Consider the following 17,132-nt stretch of genomic DNA (forward strand, 5'->3'; position numbering starts at 1 on the left):
TTTCTTGTAAATGCAATTTATTTTTGTATACAAACTACAAGACAAGCCGTCATAAAATGCATTCTAAACGATGATGTCTTTTGAAGACTGTGACAAGTGCGCTGGTGTATGGTTGCGCTTATGACAGTAAAATGGAATCAAACATCCAATAAAATAAGAAAACAAAATTGCTTGTCGCACCCCCAAATGTCAGGGGCAGGAAACGACAATGCAATCAATCAAACAAATAAAGTTGCCAGCAAACTCAGTTTATACAACATGCTTCTGTCCCTGCTAGATCTTAAGCCATTGTGATGAAGAAATGTCAAAAGGGGGAAGCTGCACATTTTTATACCAAGCTAAAGAAAATTCCCTCCTCAAGACTGCTGGATGGGTTCAAACTGGCTTTTCATGATTTATGAAAAAGGCCAGTATATACTTTATTTTATGTGAAGATGTCAAAAGAGCATGATGTATCATTTAATGCGCACAAAATAAAAAAGATCAAAACCAGTTGAAAGTGGCCTGGCATATATTCAGCCCCAAGGGATGCCAGGATAAAGCAATAAATTAATCATTTGCAGAGGGCATTCATGAAACAAATAACATTAAAGTCTCCATGATTGCATTTTTCCTCATTGAAAATGACGTAAAAAATATCATAGCTACAAATACGGTCATCTTAACACATTTTCCCCACTATGACTGATACCATTTTCATCTGCTTCCATAAATTTCCATTCAGCAAATCCATAAAGATGTCACATTCTTGCAATACAATAAAATGAGCCATACTTCATGCATAGGATGGGGGGAAAAAAATAACTTTCTTGTCACTAAATTAGAATGTGTTACCGTCAGCATGTCCGTTCACTCCCAACAGAGCAACCATCCAAACATTTATTGAAAACATTGTTTCTCTGTGAGGTGCAACATTAATAAAAATAAATAAATTAATTAATAAATGCTAATTTGCACTTGGCAAAGCCCTGAAAAAGTGTTTTACATGACTATGTTTTGTCAGTATGACAACATAAAAACAAATTAATCATAAAATCATTCCATTCTTTGTCTGCTGTTTGTTCTAGTATACAGCTTAATAGCTTTGAATGTTACATCAAATAAAAAAGAAAAATCAACAATTAATGACCCCCTAGTACATACTCTCAATGTCCTGGATTTCGACTGGGTCACTGGTTCCTTGCAGGACTTTTGCGGAGTCCTTGTGGACCTCCATAAACTTCTGCAAGTACTTTGATGTGTAGAGCCAGTGATGTTTCAAAACATCCTCAAGCTCAAATGCTTTTGACTGACGTGCATTCATCTTACGGAAGCGCCTGAACAGTTTGTTTGCAGACTCATTTCCCTCACTAGCCCAAGCACCAATAGATCCATCTCTCTCTATTATTTCAGGGACATGGGCCAGGGTTTTGTGCAGGTAATTGGTTATTTTACCATTATACCTGTATTTGAAGGTAGTGGAAATTAGGTCAGCAAAACTCTGGGAGTTAAAAGTGTAGCGGCAGAGCTGATCAGGACATTCCTTGTCTGGGCAGGTGGAGCGCCATACAGGCTTCATCTGGAGGTACAGCCTCATCAGCTCCCTAAGGGCCTCCCTCCTCTCCTCTGAGGGAACCAGCCCACACACCACTTGCACAGCCTCAAGGGTCATTAGCTTGCGGGCATAGTTGCCATTCATCCTCATCACAGGTTTGAGCTTCAGCTTCTGCCTCAGTTCTTTATCCAGGGCTGCCCGCCAGCTGCGCCGCTCCTCACGGCTGGGATTTTCCTTTTTGTAAACCTCCCCTATTTCATCCTGGAAAATTTTGTAGAACTCGGTGGCATTGCCAATGTCACAGTGTAAAGCATCCAGTGTGGATTGGGTCTCCATGAAGGGCTTGGCAGAGACCCCTTTGACCCTATCCCGCAGTTCCTCTATAGGTTCGGAAAATGGGTTGGTTCGCCAGATCTCATAACGTGCCAGATTCTCCTCATGGCTGCGAGTGATGGAGTGGAGCACAATATTTTTTGAGGCCTCCGCTCGACTGGAGTCACACAGTGTGCAGACATAAGTGGATCCAGAGGCTTCTAAACCCTCTAATTCACGTACCATCTTTTCATCATATCCTGATCCTCTGAACTGGAAGCGGAAAGATCGAGGGAGCCCAGCTACGGACAATATGAGCCTACTCTTTTTCATTGCATTGCGCTCTGCAACCAAGGGCGCCAGGACAGCTGTGAGTGTCTCGTGGTCCGCTTCATCCACAAACATCAGGCAGAGGGGCTTACAGGACAATTCTGAGTTTGGCTTTGACTCTGTGAAAATTGTAACCTCATCATCTTTACTAAGCAACACAGAAATAGACATAACGGTGAAAGAGAAGCGAACTGCTTTCTCAGGAACAACTGGTCCTCCTCCATGCTTTTCACCAACATCTCCCATGCCGTCACATGATTCTTTGATCATAACGCTGAAGCCTAGGGTACAGGCACTGTCTTCAACCCCCCTTTCTCTCAGCCCCTCCACAATGTCCTCCTCCAGATCCTTTATTGCTGACACCAGAGCCACATCATAGCGGAATCGGCGTGTGATTGTGTCAGTTGGTGAGTCATCCACAGAGGAGGCCCATCCAGAGAGCCCATTGATGATGCCAACATTACAAGATGTAGACACATTCTTGAGAGCTGGCTGCCATTCAAACTGGTGAAATCCAGGGAGCAGCTCTTTCTCTGCAGCTCGGAGAGCATGTAAAGGCTGAAAAATCTGGCGGCCACTGGTGGCTTTGACAGTCCGGTAAACTTTGTGATACTGGCTGCAGCTCAGGAAAGTGTTGACCCGAATGGCCAAACACACAGCAGGATGCAAAGCAAAGCCTCTGCCTGCAGATAGAGACAAATGAAAAGTTTCAGTCAAACATAGAAAGAGGCTAAATAAAACTGAAACAACAAAGGGAACTAGAAAAAGACATTGAGAGAATTATTCAGCACCAGACTGCGAAAGCTCAAACTTTAAAAAGAGTTTGAGACAAACTTCTGCTCATTTAAATGTGGTGTCATTCCTGCTACGACACAGTGAAACCATGAATGTGTCATTGTCTAAAGCACACAAACCAATGGCTCAACAATGTAACATTTCCTTATTTGTAAGTGTCAAAATAAGCTCGAGGGTGAAAAAAAGATGAGATGTATTGGCTACAGATGAAAACAGACACCAGCTGGCTTGAAATCCCAAATGGTTAGTGCTGTCTGTGTCATTTGCAGATACAAGAGCTGCTGGTGTTGCTCTGATTATAACAGGCCCTTCACATGAGTTGTTATCCTTTATCAAAGAAGGTATGAAAATGAAAGTCTGACAGTCAGTCAGAACGGTAGTAAAAGCTCAAGAAAATCATGACGAGAGAACAATGGTAAGTTAATAAACAGGGATGGACAGGCATGAAAAGCTTTCTAATCAAAATCACGGAAAAGCTTCTCTCCCAAACAGTGAACTTTTCAACTCATTGTTAATTAAAGGGTGAGTGCAGCCCTCAGACTATAGCAGAAATGAATTAGCTCTAATTAATTTGTTTGTGTCTGTCTTTTGGTGCTATAAGGGTGTACACTGATTGAACAACAGACTGATTCATGGCCTCTTACCCTGCATTGTGACCTCCAGCTCATCTGCCATCCGGTGTTCATTTGCAGATCTCAATGCCAGCAGATACAGTGTCAGACACACAGATTTTAAGTCTCCACCTTCCTCTTTATCTGCAAACGCCTTCACCTGGTTCTTCAACTCCCTCAGTCGATGCTTCTGGGCACGACGCGTGAGGGATAGCAAGTGTTGGCGGGGCCTTCCTCCTTTATTGGTTATCAGGTAGTTGTCAAGACGGGACGATTGCTGTCTTGCATCCTGCTCTTCCGCATCGTGACTCATACAGTGAGCTTTAAATGAGTTTAATCTTACATGCTGACCACAGCCATCTCTTGGGCAGCGCAAAAGCAGAGAATGCAGGACTAACAAAAAAGTTTTGGCAGGAGGAATGAGGTCATTGCTGGAACAGGGTAAGTTGCAGGCAGGACAATGAGGCCCTATAAAGTGTTTGTATTTCATAATGCAGTTGTGGCAGAAGAGGTGCCCGCAGGAGGCTTGAACTGGGTCTGAGAGCAGATGGTCACAAACCATGCAAGTGAAAGAACAGAGGAAGTCAACAGGGAAATTCTCACACACAAGCGTGCTACTCAGGTGTTCTTTTTGACAGTGTGTGATGGTCCTCACCCAGTATTCTCTATGGACACTTGGATTCCATATCTTAACAACAGGGCCATGAAGATGGTCCCCAAATGGTCTTGGACTTTGACTTTCATTATTGACAGTATTGTATTTTTGGTCCAATCTGGTTCTTTTTACTAAACTTTGGGCTCTGGGGGTGGTGATTCTCCTCTTTCTGCCAATCTTGTGGAATAATTGTTTTTTGGGTGAGCATAAGGGGCAGAGGGCACCATGAGGTTTCCACTCATGGACTTTTTTCCCTGAAAAATTGCAAATGCCTCCTCCCCGTATGGCAGTCATCCAGCAACGATGGCAAAAGGAAAGCGGGTGGACAGATTCCATATCTTGTGACACATCCACTTGAAAAACTTTACGGATGACTTCCGGCCATTTTGTTGATGTACAACCCATTTTTCGGAGGGAATTCTTGCTTTCATTATCCAAAACTGCATGAACATCGTGGATTGGGCCAGGTATTTTCCTCAGCAGGATTCCACAAAGACGACAAAGACATCTTAAAAGGAAAACAATAAGAGATGTTAAAATTTAAACCAACATCAAATATACACATAATGGTAAATTATCACCTGAGATGGTTTATATGTTTGTCAATTTCTGTTGCCTTTATATCCATGCTCTGATCAGGTGGTTCAACGATGTCTTTACTTTTCACATGAAGGCACAATGTCATAGGACTACCTGTACTGTTATTGTTATCTAACTCTTTATTTGGAGCTGAACACAGGTTTGGGTCAGATATGCCTGACGCTGTTTCCTTCTCAAGCGGTGTCTCCACGGACACAGGCGCCTTCTCCAAAGATTTCACTCTAAACAGTTTAAACTTCCACTGAGTGTACTTGGAGAAGGGATGATGGAGCTCATCCGGCATGGATGATCGAGGGCCATCTGTCTCCAAGAATTCCAATGCCATGACTTAAGCCTAGGAGAGGAAGACGGAGTGGAAAGAGAAGGAGAGTGAGATTTGAATCCATTCATTCAAAAGCTATGAGTGACTAATCTTCACAAAGTATGAGAAAAAAGTGCTTATGAGACAAAGACTTAAGGATGCTGAAAAATGATTTCAGGTTCCATTTCCTTCTTCATCTCTCCCATAGGGCCTTTTAGTTCTGAGCCATATCAGTCTCACGTGAGTCTTAATAAACTAAATAGGTTAGTGTCTGCTGACTTGTAGTGTTGCGTTGCTCTCATACTGTTAAGAAGAATACATTGTATTTGTAGAGCGCTATTAGAGATGCTCCAAGATGCTGGATAGTTAAAAATGAAGAAACAACGTATACATTTGGTGCAGTCTAACAACGTAAGCAGAATAAGACAAATACATTAAAAAAGAATTATAAATTAAAAGCTGGTTAAAAAGGGGTTTTTAATGTTTTTGTTTTTTGTTATTTTTTTAAATAAGGAAGGTGTGGACAGGTATGGATGAATTTTGAGAGTGATTTCCTTAGTACGGGGGGCGCCAACGGAAAAGTCTCTGTATGTATTCTATATTGTTTAATGTATTTAAAGCATGGAAAAAAGAAAAAAAAACATGTAGGCCTACTGTACAATATGATCGATACAGTGTCAAAATCTTCATTTCACTCATGTCAAGTCAATTCGCATTTATTGACAGTATAGTGCTTAATCACAACAAATGTCTCGAATGGTTTTGCAAGGCCACAGCTGAAAAACAATTACGACATCCACTGTCCTGAACCCCCAAAAGAGCAACAAAAAAAAAAAAAAAAAAACACCATATCTCATCTCCAATCTTCCTGCTCTGGGAGCTTATGCGACTGTATTTCTTTGACATAGAGAACTTGCTAAATTGCCCCCGTTATCCCTGCAAGACTGTCAATCATTTATATTTGTCATTTTCTGAGCTGAAGTGAGGATCAGAGCCCCGGGAGCCATAAACTGGCTTTGTGAAGGCAGGGGGAAAATTGAAGACGGTTAAACTTATTTCACAATACATTCATATTGAATACAGCTGGAAAGAGTGAATGAAAACAATAAGCCATCACACTGAATAGAGATCATAATGAATTATTTCAAATACAACATTGTTCAACTTAACAGCTCATATTTCAGCTGACAAGTGGTCATATAATGTGTACAGACAAAATCAATGACACTAAAAACATGACAGTGTTTATCTTTGTTCTTTGTAAGATCCATTACCACAACACGCATTAAAGCAAGATGGTCAAAACAACGTTGTACAACTATGAATTATTTCTCTTATTTCATAGTCTTACCATATTATACCAGTGACAGTCTTCTTTTATCTAACAATCCTTCAGAGCGCTGCCAGGAGAGCTCCTCCATTTCAGAGGCCTTTATTTACTTTTAATGCTAAACTCTCTTTTGACACAAACAGCAGAGACTGTGTGTGCATGAGTGTCAGCTGGGCTCTTACCTTGTTTTTCAATCTCAGCTGGCGTCAGTCCCCTGGGGCTCCTCACTGCATGGGGGCACAAGGGAAACCCTGGAGCTATAGGCCTAAACACACTGCTGTATGTGTTTGTCTTTCACAGTTTGAGGCATCTGTTACCGGGAGACAAAGCTCCATATTCTGGAATTGATGTTGTCTTTACTTTTGTGGCTTGTATTTATACCCAATCCTTGTCATGCTCCCAACAGTCAACTCTCGCCACCTGATGTAAGCAGCTGATTTTTTTGAAAGAAAGAAAAAAAAAAGAGGTCAGAGCCACAGTGGTTCGCACATGTGCACAGTTCAGACTGCAGTCAAACTATTTTTCTACCCGCTAGACAACAGTACAAATAAAGAGAGAAATAAACTTCAACAATCTGTATATGCAAACAAGAAAATATGCACGTACAGATGAGAAGCAACAAGCTAGAGAGGGTTGTCACTGTATGTGGAAATCAATAAATATACATATATTTTTTTGTCGGCATTGCAACGGCGTAATCGAAGGTGCTATTTGTTTAGTCACTTTCACAATCAATAAATATACTTTTTTTTTTTTTCTCTCGGCATTGCAACAGCGTAATCGAAGGTGCTATTTGTTTAGTCACTTTCACAAAACAAAAAAATGTTCTTGGAGTTTACTACATATACATATTTCTTTGCTATAAGCTATTCTTATGAAGATACGTATATTTATTTTTTGTCATGAGAGAATTGGTTGAAAACGACAAATTGGGTACGGCACCGAAACAAATACCAGCGACTTATCCATAATGTGGCCAGGTAGCTTGTTGGAAAAACCTGGGGCCCCCATGTCATTTTAAAATGTCATTTAAATGCCATGTCTGTTTGAAGATGTACATTGTGCAGTCATGAATATGGCATAAAATATGCAGCAAGATGTATGTTTTCTGCAATTTACATGTTTGACCTTCAGAGCTCAAATCTCAGGATGAGCCTTTCTCTGTGTAACTCCACTTTTATTCACCCTATACCTCTTTGGGTATTCTTCAGTTTTTTCCCACATACCAAAAACATGAATACAGGTTGACCACAGATCAGTTCTACTCAAAGGTATAAATATGAGTCTGAATGGTCTTGAGTCTTGATTGCAGGGATCACCATGTGTCACCATCACCATGTGTCAGCCACGCCCCAACTCTGCGTCACGCCCCTCATTTATTTTTTTCAATGCAAAACAATTAGTATTGAATTTTCAGATCATTTTCACGTTATAAGAACAGCACTTACCACAAGATAAAAATATCTCAGGGCCATGTTCGTATGAATAGAAAGGAAACACAAATCAGGGATGAAAATCTCTCACCTTTCGGCGAAATCCACCATTTTAAAGTCAAAAAAGGTGACCTACGCGATTGTGTAGATCCGAGGAGAAAATTTTTAAGGGGGGGGGGGGGGTTCGGGAGATTTTTTTTATGTCGGATGCTTGGTATGCAAGCGGGGAGAGTGGCATAAAGCCAAAAAAGCGCACCAGTGTGGCGAAAACATTGAGTTATTTCAACGAAACAAAGGAGGGTACACTGTGGTGTCCTTTCTCTTTAATGCCAAGCTTCGCTGCAAATCGGCCGTGAATGAACACCTAAAGCGCCATCACCCAGTTGTAATTTTGGAAGACGACAGGAGACAATTACAAGCTGGCAGCTTGTAAGTCCATCAAACTAACTAATGACATGTTTTAATGAAGTTGCTAAGCCTGTCGCGATACGCATGGTAAAAAAAAATGAGGATGGTAATTTTCACCCCTGCGTGTTATCGACGCGTGCGTGCATACATTTGTGCGTGCATATACACGTGCATGTTGATGGCATATGAAACTCCAGTTTCTTTCAATGATGTTTATTGGTCTTCAACACGCCGTAGAAGTAAAGTTCAGACATACAAAATGAGGAAACAGATCTATATTAAACACTGTAAACGTTAGCATTGATACATTGAGGCTAATGGGGAAAAAAGACAACCTACTTTAGCCTGCTATAAAACATTGGTAGTCTTCTCCAAAACGCAAACTTGCGGTTAAAAGGTGACACTTCAAACATGAACAATCACTGGTTAACAGCATTTGCAAATGAAAAATAAATGCAAAAAATTGATTACTGACACCACATGCAATGACAAAAAGAGCCTTTTTTGCAGAGTGTAAAGCTTACTATTAGCGGTTTAGCGAACGTACTTCCGGCGAATATTTCAAAATTAAAGCACGTCATGTTCGTTATATAGATACTGATTTCTGGAGTTAATCCCACATACTTCAGAATTAAGATTCCACACTAAGAATAACTTGGCAATGATTATAATATTGAAATATATAGTAGTATACTATAATATTAATGCTAGATATTTTTTTAAGAATTGTTGGAAAGGCAAAGTCAGTGTTATGAATCTGTTTATATTCTATTCTTTTGCACTTCTTAATGCTATCAGCATTTGACCTCATTGTTTATTTGTGATTTATTGTTGTTATTTACGTGTTTATTTGTACTTTAATAAAGAATTTAAGTGTTTCATGTCATTGCTAAATTAGTTTTATAAAAAAAAATATTTTTTTTTTAAAAGGGGGGGGGGGGTTATTAGATTAGTCGACTAATCATAAAAATAGTCGGCTGACTAACAGGGAGAAAATTAGTCGCTTGGGACAGCCCTAGATGTACAGTGTACCGGAACATATTTCCTCCACACCCTTCTCACCTTTTCAACCCCTGACCTATTTTTATGCCTGATAAGTATATGTGCTAACGACAAACTTGGTCAATAATATAATTATTTTCAGTTCAAATAGGGAGCTACTTAAAGTCTTTGTACGTATGTGGGAGATATGAGAAAAAGCTGAGGCTGGCTGGACTTTTGTATCTCCTGCATATCATTAACTTTGACCTTAAACAATATGAAGGGTGTTATTAGTGATGAATAGGCAATACCCTCCAGGGATCCTCCAGTCAAGAAGATTGTTGTTGGGTTTTTTTTTTTTTTTTGCTCAGGAAAATAAAATTGGTCTAAATTCTTTTTATCATCAAACCATTTCGCAAGAATCTGTGAACAATAACTAGTCCCTGAAATCGACATGATTTTGTTGTTCCGTGATGTAATGTCAGCCAAGGAAGTAGAGATATGTAAAAGGTGTAGCTTCAGTCGCTCATCATTTCAATCACAGAAATGTATATACTAGTATACATTATTACTTACACCCTCCTCAACCTCTGAAAATATTTTCTTTCAAAAGCACAAGGTTGTAGGTTTGCATAGGGATGGTAGGGACATAACACCACCAACTTTTCAGGATGCTCAAAGTGTTCCCACCAATTTATAAGCAACCTTATTTGCATTATATAATGAGTTAAGTTACTGTATATCAGTAATCTAAATTGTCTTCCCATATGCTGTAAGAGTAGAATTGACCCTACCATTATTAAGTGACTTATTTTAATTATGTTCAGACTTACATTTACCCCTTTTCATATGCTGAATGTGCCAGTCCAATTTTTCCCCTCAAACGCACATTTGATTGGCTGATGACTTGCATTTATTCAAAATGTATTCATCTATTTTCTACATTATTTGTTTAAAAATATTTTTATTTGCAGCCTATGCAGAATTTTTTTCAGATATTCATATATTAATCATATTCAAGGTAAAAGACTTTCTTTTTTTGTTGTTGTTGTTGTTGCATTTAGCTGTGCTTATGGACAAAAGCAGGAGTGTTATACCTGAAGGAAGGCTCCATTTTTATTTACCGGTATTTTGTTATAACATTTTTTTTTTCTGTGATATTTATTTATTTAGCCAATGTTGAGTGCTCTTAAGAAAAATATTTTTTGCATTCTTGGATAGTTAAGAGATTATTAACAAGTGTGTATTTATTGCGTATGTTTATATAATTTATGTTCAATGTTTTTGGACTCTCTGCAACATTAATACAACATGTCAACTAGAATGTCAACAATGGCAGAGAGACCGCAACCATGTCTTCTTTGGAAGACAAATGCTCTGATTTTAGTTCTTGGGATTTTGAATTCTGGTTTGCTTTGGATTGAAGTAGAAAAAGCCAAAGCCATCAGCATTAAAATGCAAGACAAAAGCCTTACCTGTCAGGCCCCAGGTTGGGCAACTGTGTGGGTGTGTCTGTCATCCCATTACAGGACCAGCACCTGACGGGTGGAGCAATGGCAGATGTCAGCAATCATCTGCCTAAATAAACCAGCCAGAGCTCCACCACGTCGCTGGATCGTCTCATTCAGTTCTCTGTTAGTGCTTTCTTGTGTTGTGAATATTTTTTAGTGAACTCATCTGATCATCGACCTTTCTTGCTTTGTCCTAGGATCCCGCCTACGCGTCACGTTTATTGGTACTTTTGCCCTGGATCTCCACGTCAAGGATCTCACGACTCTGTATTAAATAAACTATTTGACTTCCTAACCACGTCATCTCACGTTCTTGTTTTAGGGTTCTCTGCCCACTGGCACAACAGTATCTTACTTTTCTCTCGTCTTTCAGCCCCAAGTCTGCCCTTCTTACTCCACTTTTCGGGCTTACTCTCCTCAATGGAGCTCTGCATTGTTGTCAGTTTGAGTCTTTGAGGATAGTTAAATACAAACTCTGACTAAAGCCATCGGCTTCGAAGTTGGATTTAATAAAATGCGTCTTGCCAGTAGGGTTGCCAACTCCCCGGAAAAAAAATGTTTTTTAAAAATACATTTTTAAAATGTACAAACATGAACACTGAGGTAAACTTTTTTTTTTTTTTTTTACAATTTTGGTGCGTGCCTAAGTCCCCTTAGCAACAACATTTTTGTAAATTATCCCTCTAAATATGATATGGAAATGCAAATGAAATTGACAGAACATAAAAATATAATTCATTTAGTGAAAAGGGACACAAAAAAGAACAAGAAAACAAATTATCACACTCTTATTTTGTCTTCCATTTTTATCATGGCAAGTGACAGTACTCTGATCCCAGGTGAATGTACTACTACACAATCAGTGAACTCCCAAGTTCAAGTTATTGTGATATGTTATACAGTGTATCACAAAAGTGAGTACACCCCTCGCATTTCTGCAGATATTTAAGTATATCTTTTCATGGGACAACACTGACAAAATGACACTTTGACACTATGATAAGTAGTCTGTGTGCAGCTTATATAATAGCGTTAATTGATTTTCCCTGCAAAATAACTCAAAATATAGCCATTAATGTCTAAACCCCTGGCAACAAAATTGAGTACACCCCATAGAAACTAGGTACATCCCTAAATGTCCAAATTGAGCACTGCTTGTCATTTTTCCTCCAAAATGTCATGTGACTCGTTACAGCAGTACTGTCAGCATTGCTGCAGAGATTGAAGAGGTGGGGGGTCAGCCTGTTAGTGCTCAGACCATACGCCGCACTCTACATCAAATTGGTGTGCATGGCTGTCACCCCAGGAAGCCTCTTCTGAAGACGGTACACAAGAAAGCCCGCCCGTCTCATCAGACCATAGGACATGGTTCCAGTAATCCATGTGCTTTGTTGACATGTCTTCAGCAAACTGTTTGCGGGCTTTCTTGTGTACCGTCTTCAGAAGAGGCTTCCTCCTGGGGTGACATCCATGCACACCAATTTGATGTAGAGTGCGGCGTATGGTCTGAGCACTAACAGGCTGACCCCCCCACCTCTTCAATCTCTGCAGCAACGCTGACAGCACTCCTGTCACGAGTCACATGACATTTTGGAGGGAAAATGACAAGCAGTACTCAGTTTGGACATTTAGGGATGTACCTAGTTTCTATGGGGTGTACTCACTTTTGTTGCCAGGGGTTTAGATATTAATGGCTACATTTTGAGTTATTTTGAGAGGAAAATAAATTAACTATCATATAAGATGCACACAGACTACTTTTCTTTGTTTCAAAGTGTCATTTTGTCAGTGTTGTCCCATGAAAAGATATACTTAAATATCTGCAGAAATGCGAGGGGTGTACTCACTTTTGTGATACACTGTATATGATCAATATGTCACTGAATAATGGATTATAACAAGACCTTCCACTCCTGTTTATAATAACTCATTAGCTGCCATTGACAGCAATACACAGAGATGAGACTGTCATATGAAACAAGCAACCTTGTTGTTTTCTCAGCATCAGCTAAATATATATATCCATCCAGCAGTCTCCATATGTGGGCCCCAAACAGTGATGGCCCTTTCCAAAATCAGACAAGATGGGGTGGAGTAGTGGTATGGCCATCAGCCACACTTGACTTGGCACAGTGCACCAGCCAGAATTTGATTCATTATGTATGTGAGGCTGGCGGCACACAAGGTAGACATCTGCCACATGGTAGGTGTGCCCAAATTTCAAACTGTTTACTGTCACTATGGCCAGGTTCATACTATAGGTCAATTGTGGGGTTTTTGCCTGGAAGTTTTCAAAATGTTTCTTTAGTAGTTTTTGAAAACAAAGGTTTGAATCGAACGGTGTATCACCTAAACCAACACGCATAAAAGTTGGTAAAAGTCAATATAGATGTATTTTGCATTGATCATTTAGCCTCTCAATTAATTAGATTCATATTAGTGAGAAATGTAGCCCTGACCCCCGTTCAACCAATCTGTTTACGCTTATTAATGTCCCGTCCTCAGCAAAAAGTGTACATGCAGGTTATGCTGTTATATCGTCCTTACCATTGTTGCGACCAATCCTACGACTCTTGCAACAAACATATTCATTGTTCGACAAAAAAAGAGAAGAAGATGGTATAAGAGGAGGATAATATACAGTAATAGGAAGATAAAACATTGATCTTTTAGCAAGGAATTGTAAAGGATAATAGGCTTAACTGAGAGTGAAGAACAGGTAAGGGCTTTAGGTTGATTGCAGGCTGTGACAAGCAAAGGTGCACGGAGATCAAGCCTTCCAAATACAACTGAGAAGGCTAGAGGTCTTAAATGACCACCTGACGGATCAATCACATTGCAGCTTAAAGAAAATACCAACAGCAGGAATGGGCGAAAAATTAATAACACAGATACATCCCTATCTTTCTTAAAGGAAATAAAATGTCAGCATGGTGTGGAGTGAATGTAAAAACTATAAACATGCTGTGTTGTAATGCCATGCTAGTGTCATATAAAAGAAAGGGAGCAAAGTTTATTTCACATGCGTACATAAACTAGTAGAAGTGGTTCACAAATCATTTATCTGCGTATATTTCTTTTTTTTTTTTTGTCACTAAAACTTATAATTAGGTCTGTAAACCATTTATATCTATCGTATATTTAAATTACATTTCTGCATCATCTCTCTAAATGTCTTTTTTTTTTTCAATAAAAGCATTTTTTTATTTTGATTATTTTACATCTAGGTTAAAGTTCATAAAATTAAAAGAGACAATAAAATATATAAATGAAGACCCCATATTTTAAATAATTTGTAGTAACAGAGTATTTGTGAAAACAAAACGTCGTACAACTAGTGAGAAGTTTTTAAAATATACTTTTTTTTCAGGATTGTCAAAAAAGGGGGTATATCTTTTTGATTTTCACTATACTCATTTTTATTGCTGTGATTTAATTTTGCATACACAGAGAAAGAGTCATCTCGTGCATCAAAACTGTGCTAACTGTACTGCTCTGCAGTTTACAGAAAACAAAATCATACTGTATTTGAAAAGTGGTTTGAATGACTAGAAGGTTACAGTAATACTAATGGGACAACTACATGTTTTTGCTAAGGTTGCCAACTGGCCCTTGAACGACTTGGACGTCCAGGAACATACCGTTCGGGAGCAATCTGAATATAACGGTTTGGGGATTTAGACGATTTTCTGCCCTTTTGAAAACTGCGACCTTGTAACTTCTGAGAAACATGACGGATGTCACTTTCTATGGCTAGGTTCAGACTGTAGGTCTTAATGCACGAATCTGATTTGTTTTTCTGACTCGAGTAAGGCATTAACATGACAGTCTGAATGGGACAAGTCGCATAGCAGTGGACCATTTCAAATCCGATCTGGGTCACTTTCATAAAGTGGTTAAAATCCGATCAGGGCCACATCTGAACTGTTAAATCTCCCGAATCGGAATTCATGCAGAAATTACTGTACGTCAGCAAATAGCTAGAGCCCCAGGCAGGACGGCCAGGACCTAGCTGTGCATTAGCGTTAGCGCCTATCTTGAACTTGGCTTTTACGCAGGAGGCCACAGTCATAAAAAAAAAAAAATAAAACCAAAAAAAGGATACGCCTGATGTCACGAAGGGGACGGAGGAACCAGTTGTGTATCGCAGACACAGGACTTTATTGATGTTGACAGGCAAAGGAAACAATCAGGTCAAGCGGTAATGGACAGTTGACATGCTAGCGCATGCTGGAACACTGATGAGACTGACACTGAATACTATTTGTGCCTTATATACTGTTCTCAGTTGTTCTTTGTGACATATTATGGAGTGCACAGTCCTTATGATGGAAACCTGTGTGATGCATGAGTGTGATGCAATATGGTGGCACATGACAGCACAGACCTTGTGATGGGAGCCTGATGCAATATGCTAGCACAAGAGTACACGTTGAGCGCACGTGACACCTGATAATGCTCGGTTTTCTTTCTGTGCGCCAAAGTAGCAATATTTCAGTAATGCTTACATGGCCGAGTTGGGACAAACTTACGCACACACATAAGGCTTATATGTGTGCGTTCTATCATTCTATATAAACTTTGAATATAAGACTAAACAGGGATTATTAATGTCTGTTATTTGTGCCCTCTTTTTGGAAATCAAAATATGATCACCCTGGAATGATGTACAGCCAGCATGTGTAGTAATTTCTTTTGATGCTTCAGTGCATGCAGGTCAGTTTGTTTAGGGCATGTCGGACAGCGAATTCATGCGCATGCACACCTAGCCTATATTTGGTTAAAATCGGGCTATTCCTTCAGCAAACAGATTTTTTCCACATACGCTTAGTACAAATGCATAGATTTTTAAGAAAATCAGTTGAGCCGTTGCGGCGTCCCTAAGCAAACGAACACACACACACAGCTACAGACAAATTTCCATTTATATATAAGTTTGGATGTAATCCTTGAATTATAATGTAGAAAATTGGCAAAGGAATAAAGCTAAAATGTACTTTTTTTTTTTTTTTAACAATTCCTAAATATTCCATTTAAATGTATTGTTTGAAAAAGGTTAAAGAGAAATTTACTTCGGAAGCTTTTCTTTTCCCTATCACTCCATCTGCTGCTTTGGTGGCCATCATGACTGATGAAATTTTGAAAGAGCCGAGATGTATAACAGCATCACAGCTTCTACAAATATCATCCCCATCACAAGCCGCTGACCGCTTGACATCAATATGGTCCATATCTCGCTTTCCAAATATTTAATTTTATTGGAAAGCCTTAGGGACACATTGATTTGTTCCAAGTCTTCCACTAAAACATTCCCTCCAGTAGTGGATTTAATTTGCCATAGATTGGTTCCATGTACTTCTCTGGTATATCAAGTATGGGAAAAAAGTTAAAGGAAATGTGATTATACCATTTGTGGAGCTTCTTGATGCAATATATGTCTATCCTGTTCCCACAGCATGAATGGCATCCAAAACTTGAAGAGAAATGAAAGCAAATGCTCAGCCTCTTTTGAAAGCAAAACCTACAACTGGGGAGACAATCCAGATGGATGGTGATCCAGTTGTAGACAAGCAAATGAAATTAAACGCTAAGCCAGTTTCAAGACCACTAAGGAAGATTGGGGAATCAGGATTAGTGTCTTTAATCAAAATAGCAATGCACTTCTTCAGTGAATTCCATGTTTAATTAAATGGCGATATCCCTAATTGGAGAACAGTCCTCCTGTTGCTAGGGGACTTCCAGTCAAGAAAAATCCTGCTTAACTGCTTTTGGCTTGTGTTTAACCAAGTATTCACCCTGTTTTCCAAACGGTCTGATGCAGGTTTACACAGAAGGTCTGTCAGCTGAGGAATAGTAGCTTGCAAACAACCACTTAATATTTCAAATGTTCACTTTCCATTTTTGATGGGAGGATGCACACTTCAGTATCTGGATTATATCTGTAGAATTAAAAAATTCAGAGCATAGAACGTTTTTCGCACAATCACGGAGAGACAGTGAGAACCAAAAGTGGTATTTGCCATGTGGCAAATTTGATTTTGCCATGTGGTAAAATGGATTTTGCCATGTGTTTTTTTTGTTGTTGTTTTTTTTTTTGCCATGTAGCATTTTTTGCAGGCCATGCACATCCATGCCATTGACAGCTGTGCACATGCAAATTATCCATTCATTTTGAATGGCAGAAAAATGTGTGGTTGTGATTTTTGACCATACACTTTATATTACAGCGCATTGACGTTCAACCGGCACCCAAGTAAGGCTAAGCCATTGACGGCTATGATCGGCTTTGAATGGAAAATTTGGACGTGTATAGCCATCAATGGCATGGATG

The 17,132-nt window shown here is 39.4% G+C and overlaps 1 protein-coding gene across 1 annotated transcript; it reads right to left on the reverse strand.

Moving 5' to 3' along the window:
* rag1 (recombination activating 1) lies at window positions 1–15,003 on the reverse strand. The gene is made up of 6 exons (XM_057836866.1): window positions 14,907–15,003; window positions 13,505–13,620; window positions 6,651–6,901; window positions 4,819–5,171; window positions 3,616–4,745; window positions 1–2,859 (listed from the first exon to the last, which is right to left on the reverse strand). Exons 4-6 carry the CDS (start codon window positions 5,160–5,162, stop codon window positions 1,133–1,135), a joined length of 3,201 nt encoding a protein of 1,066 aa, XP_057692849.1. The 5' UTR covers window positions 5,163–5,171; window positions 6,651–6,901; window positions 13,505–13,620; window positions 14,907–15,003; the 3' UTR covers window positions 1–1,132.
* Between the last annotated feature and the right edge of the window lie 2,129 nt (window positions 15,004–17,132).

This window comes from Corythoichthys intestinalis, chromosome 5, assembly GCF_030265065.1.
Source record: "Corythoichthys intestinalis isolate RoL2023-P3 chromosome 5, ASM3026506v1, whole genome shotgun sequence".
Taxonomy (NCBI): domain Eukaryota; kingdom Metazoa; phylum Chordata; class Actinopteri; order Syngnathiformes; family Syngnathidae; genus Corythoichthys; species Corythoichthys intestinalis.

What these genes read in the sequence shown, in the direction of transcription:
- rag1 (XM_057836866.1), bottom strand. Translation starts at nt 5,162, where the DNA reads ATGGCATTGGAATTCTTGGAGACAGATGGCCCTCGATCATCCATGCCG. An exon ending in AAACATATAAACCATCTCAG is followed by an intron (nt 4,746 to 4,818) that starts GTGATAATTTAC and finishes TTTCCTTTTAAG; the next exon opens with ATGTCTTTGTCGTCTTTGTG. An exon ending in GCTGGAGGTCACAATGCAGG is followed by an intron (nt 2,860 to 3,615) that starts GTAAGAGGCCAT and finishes CTCTATCTGCAG; the next exon opens with GCAGAGGCTTTGCTTTGCAT.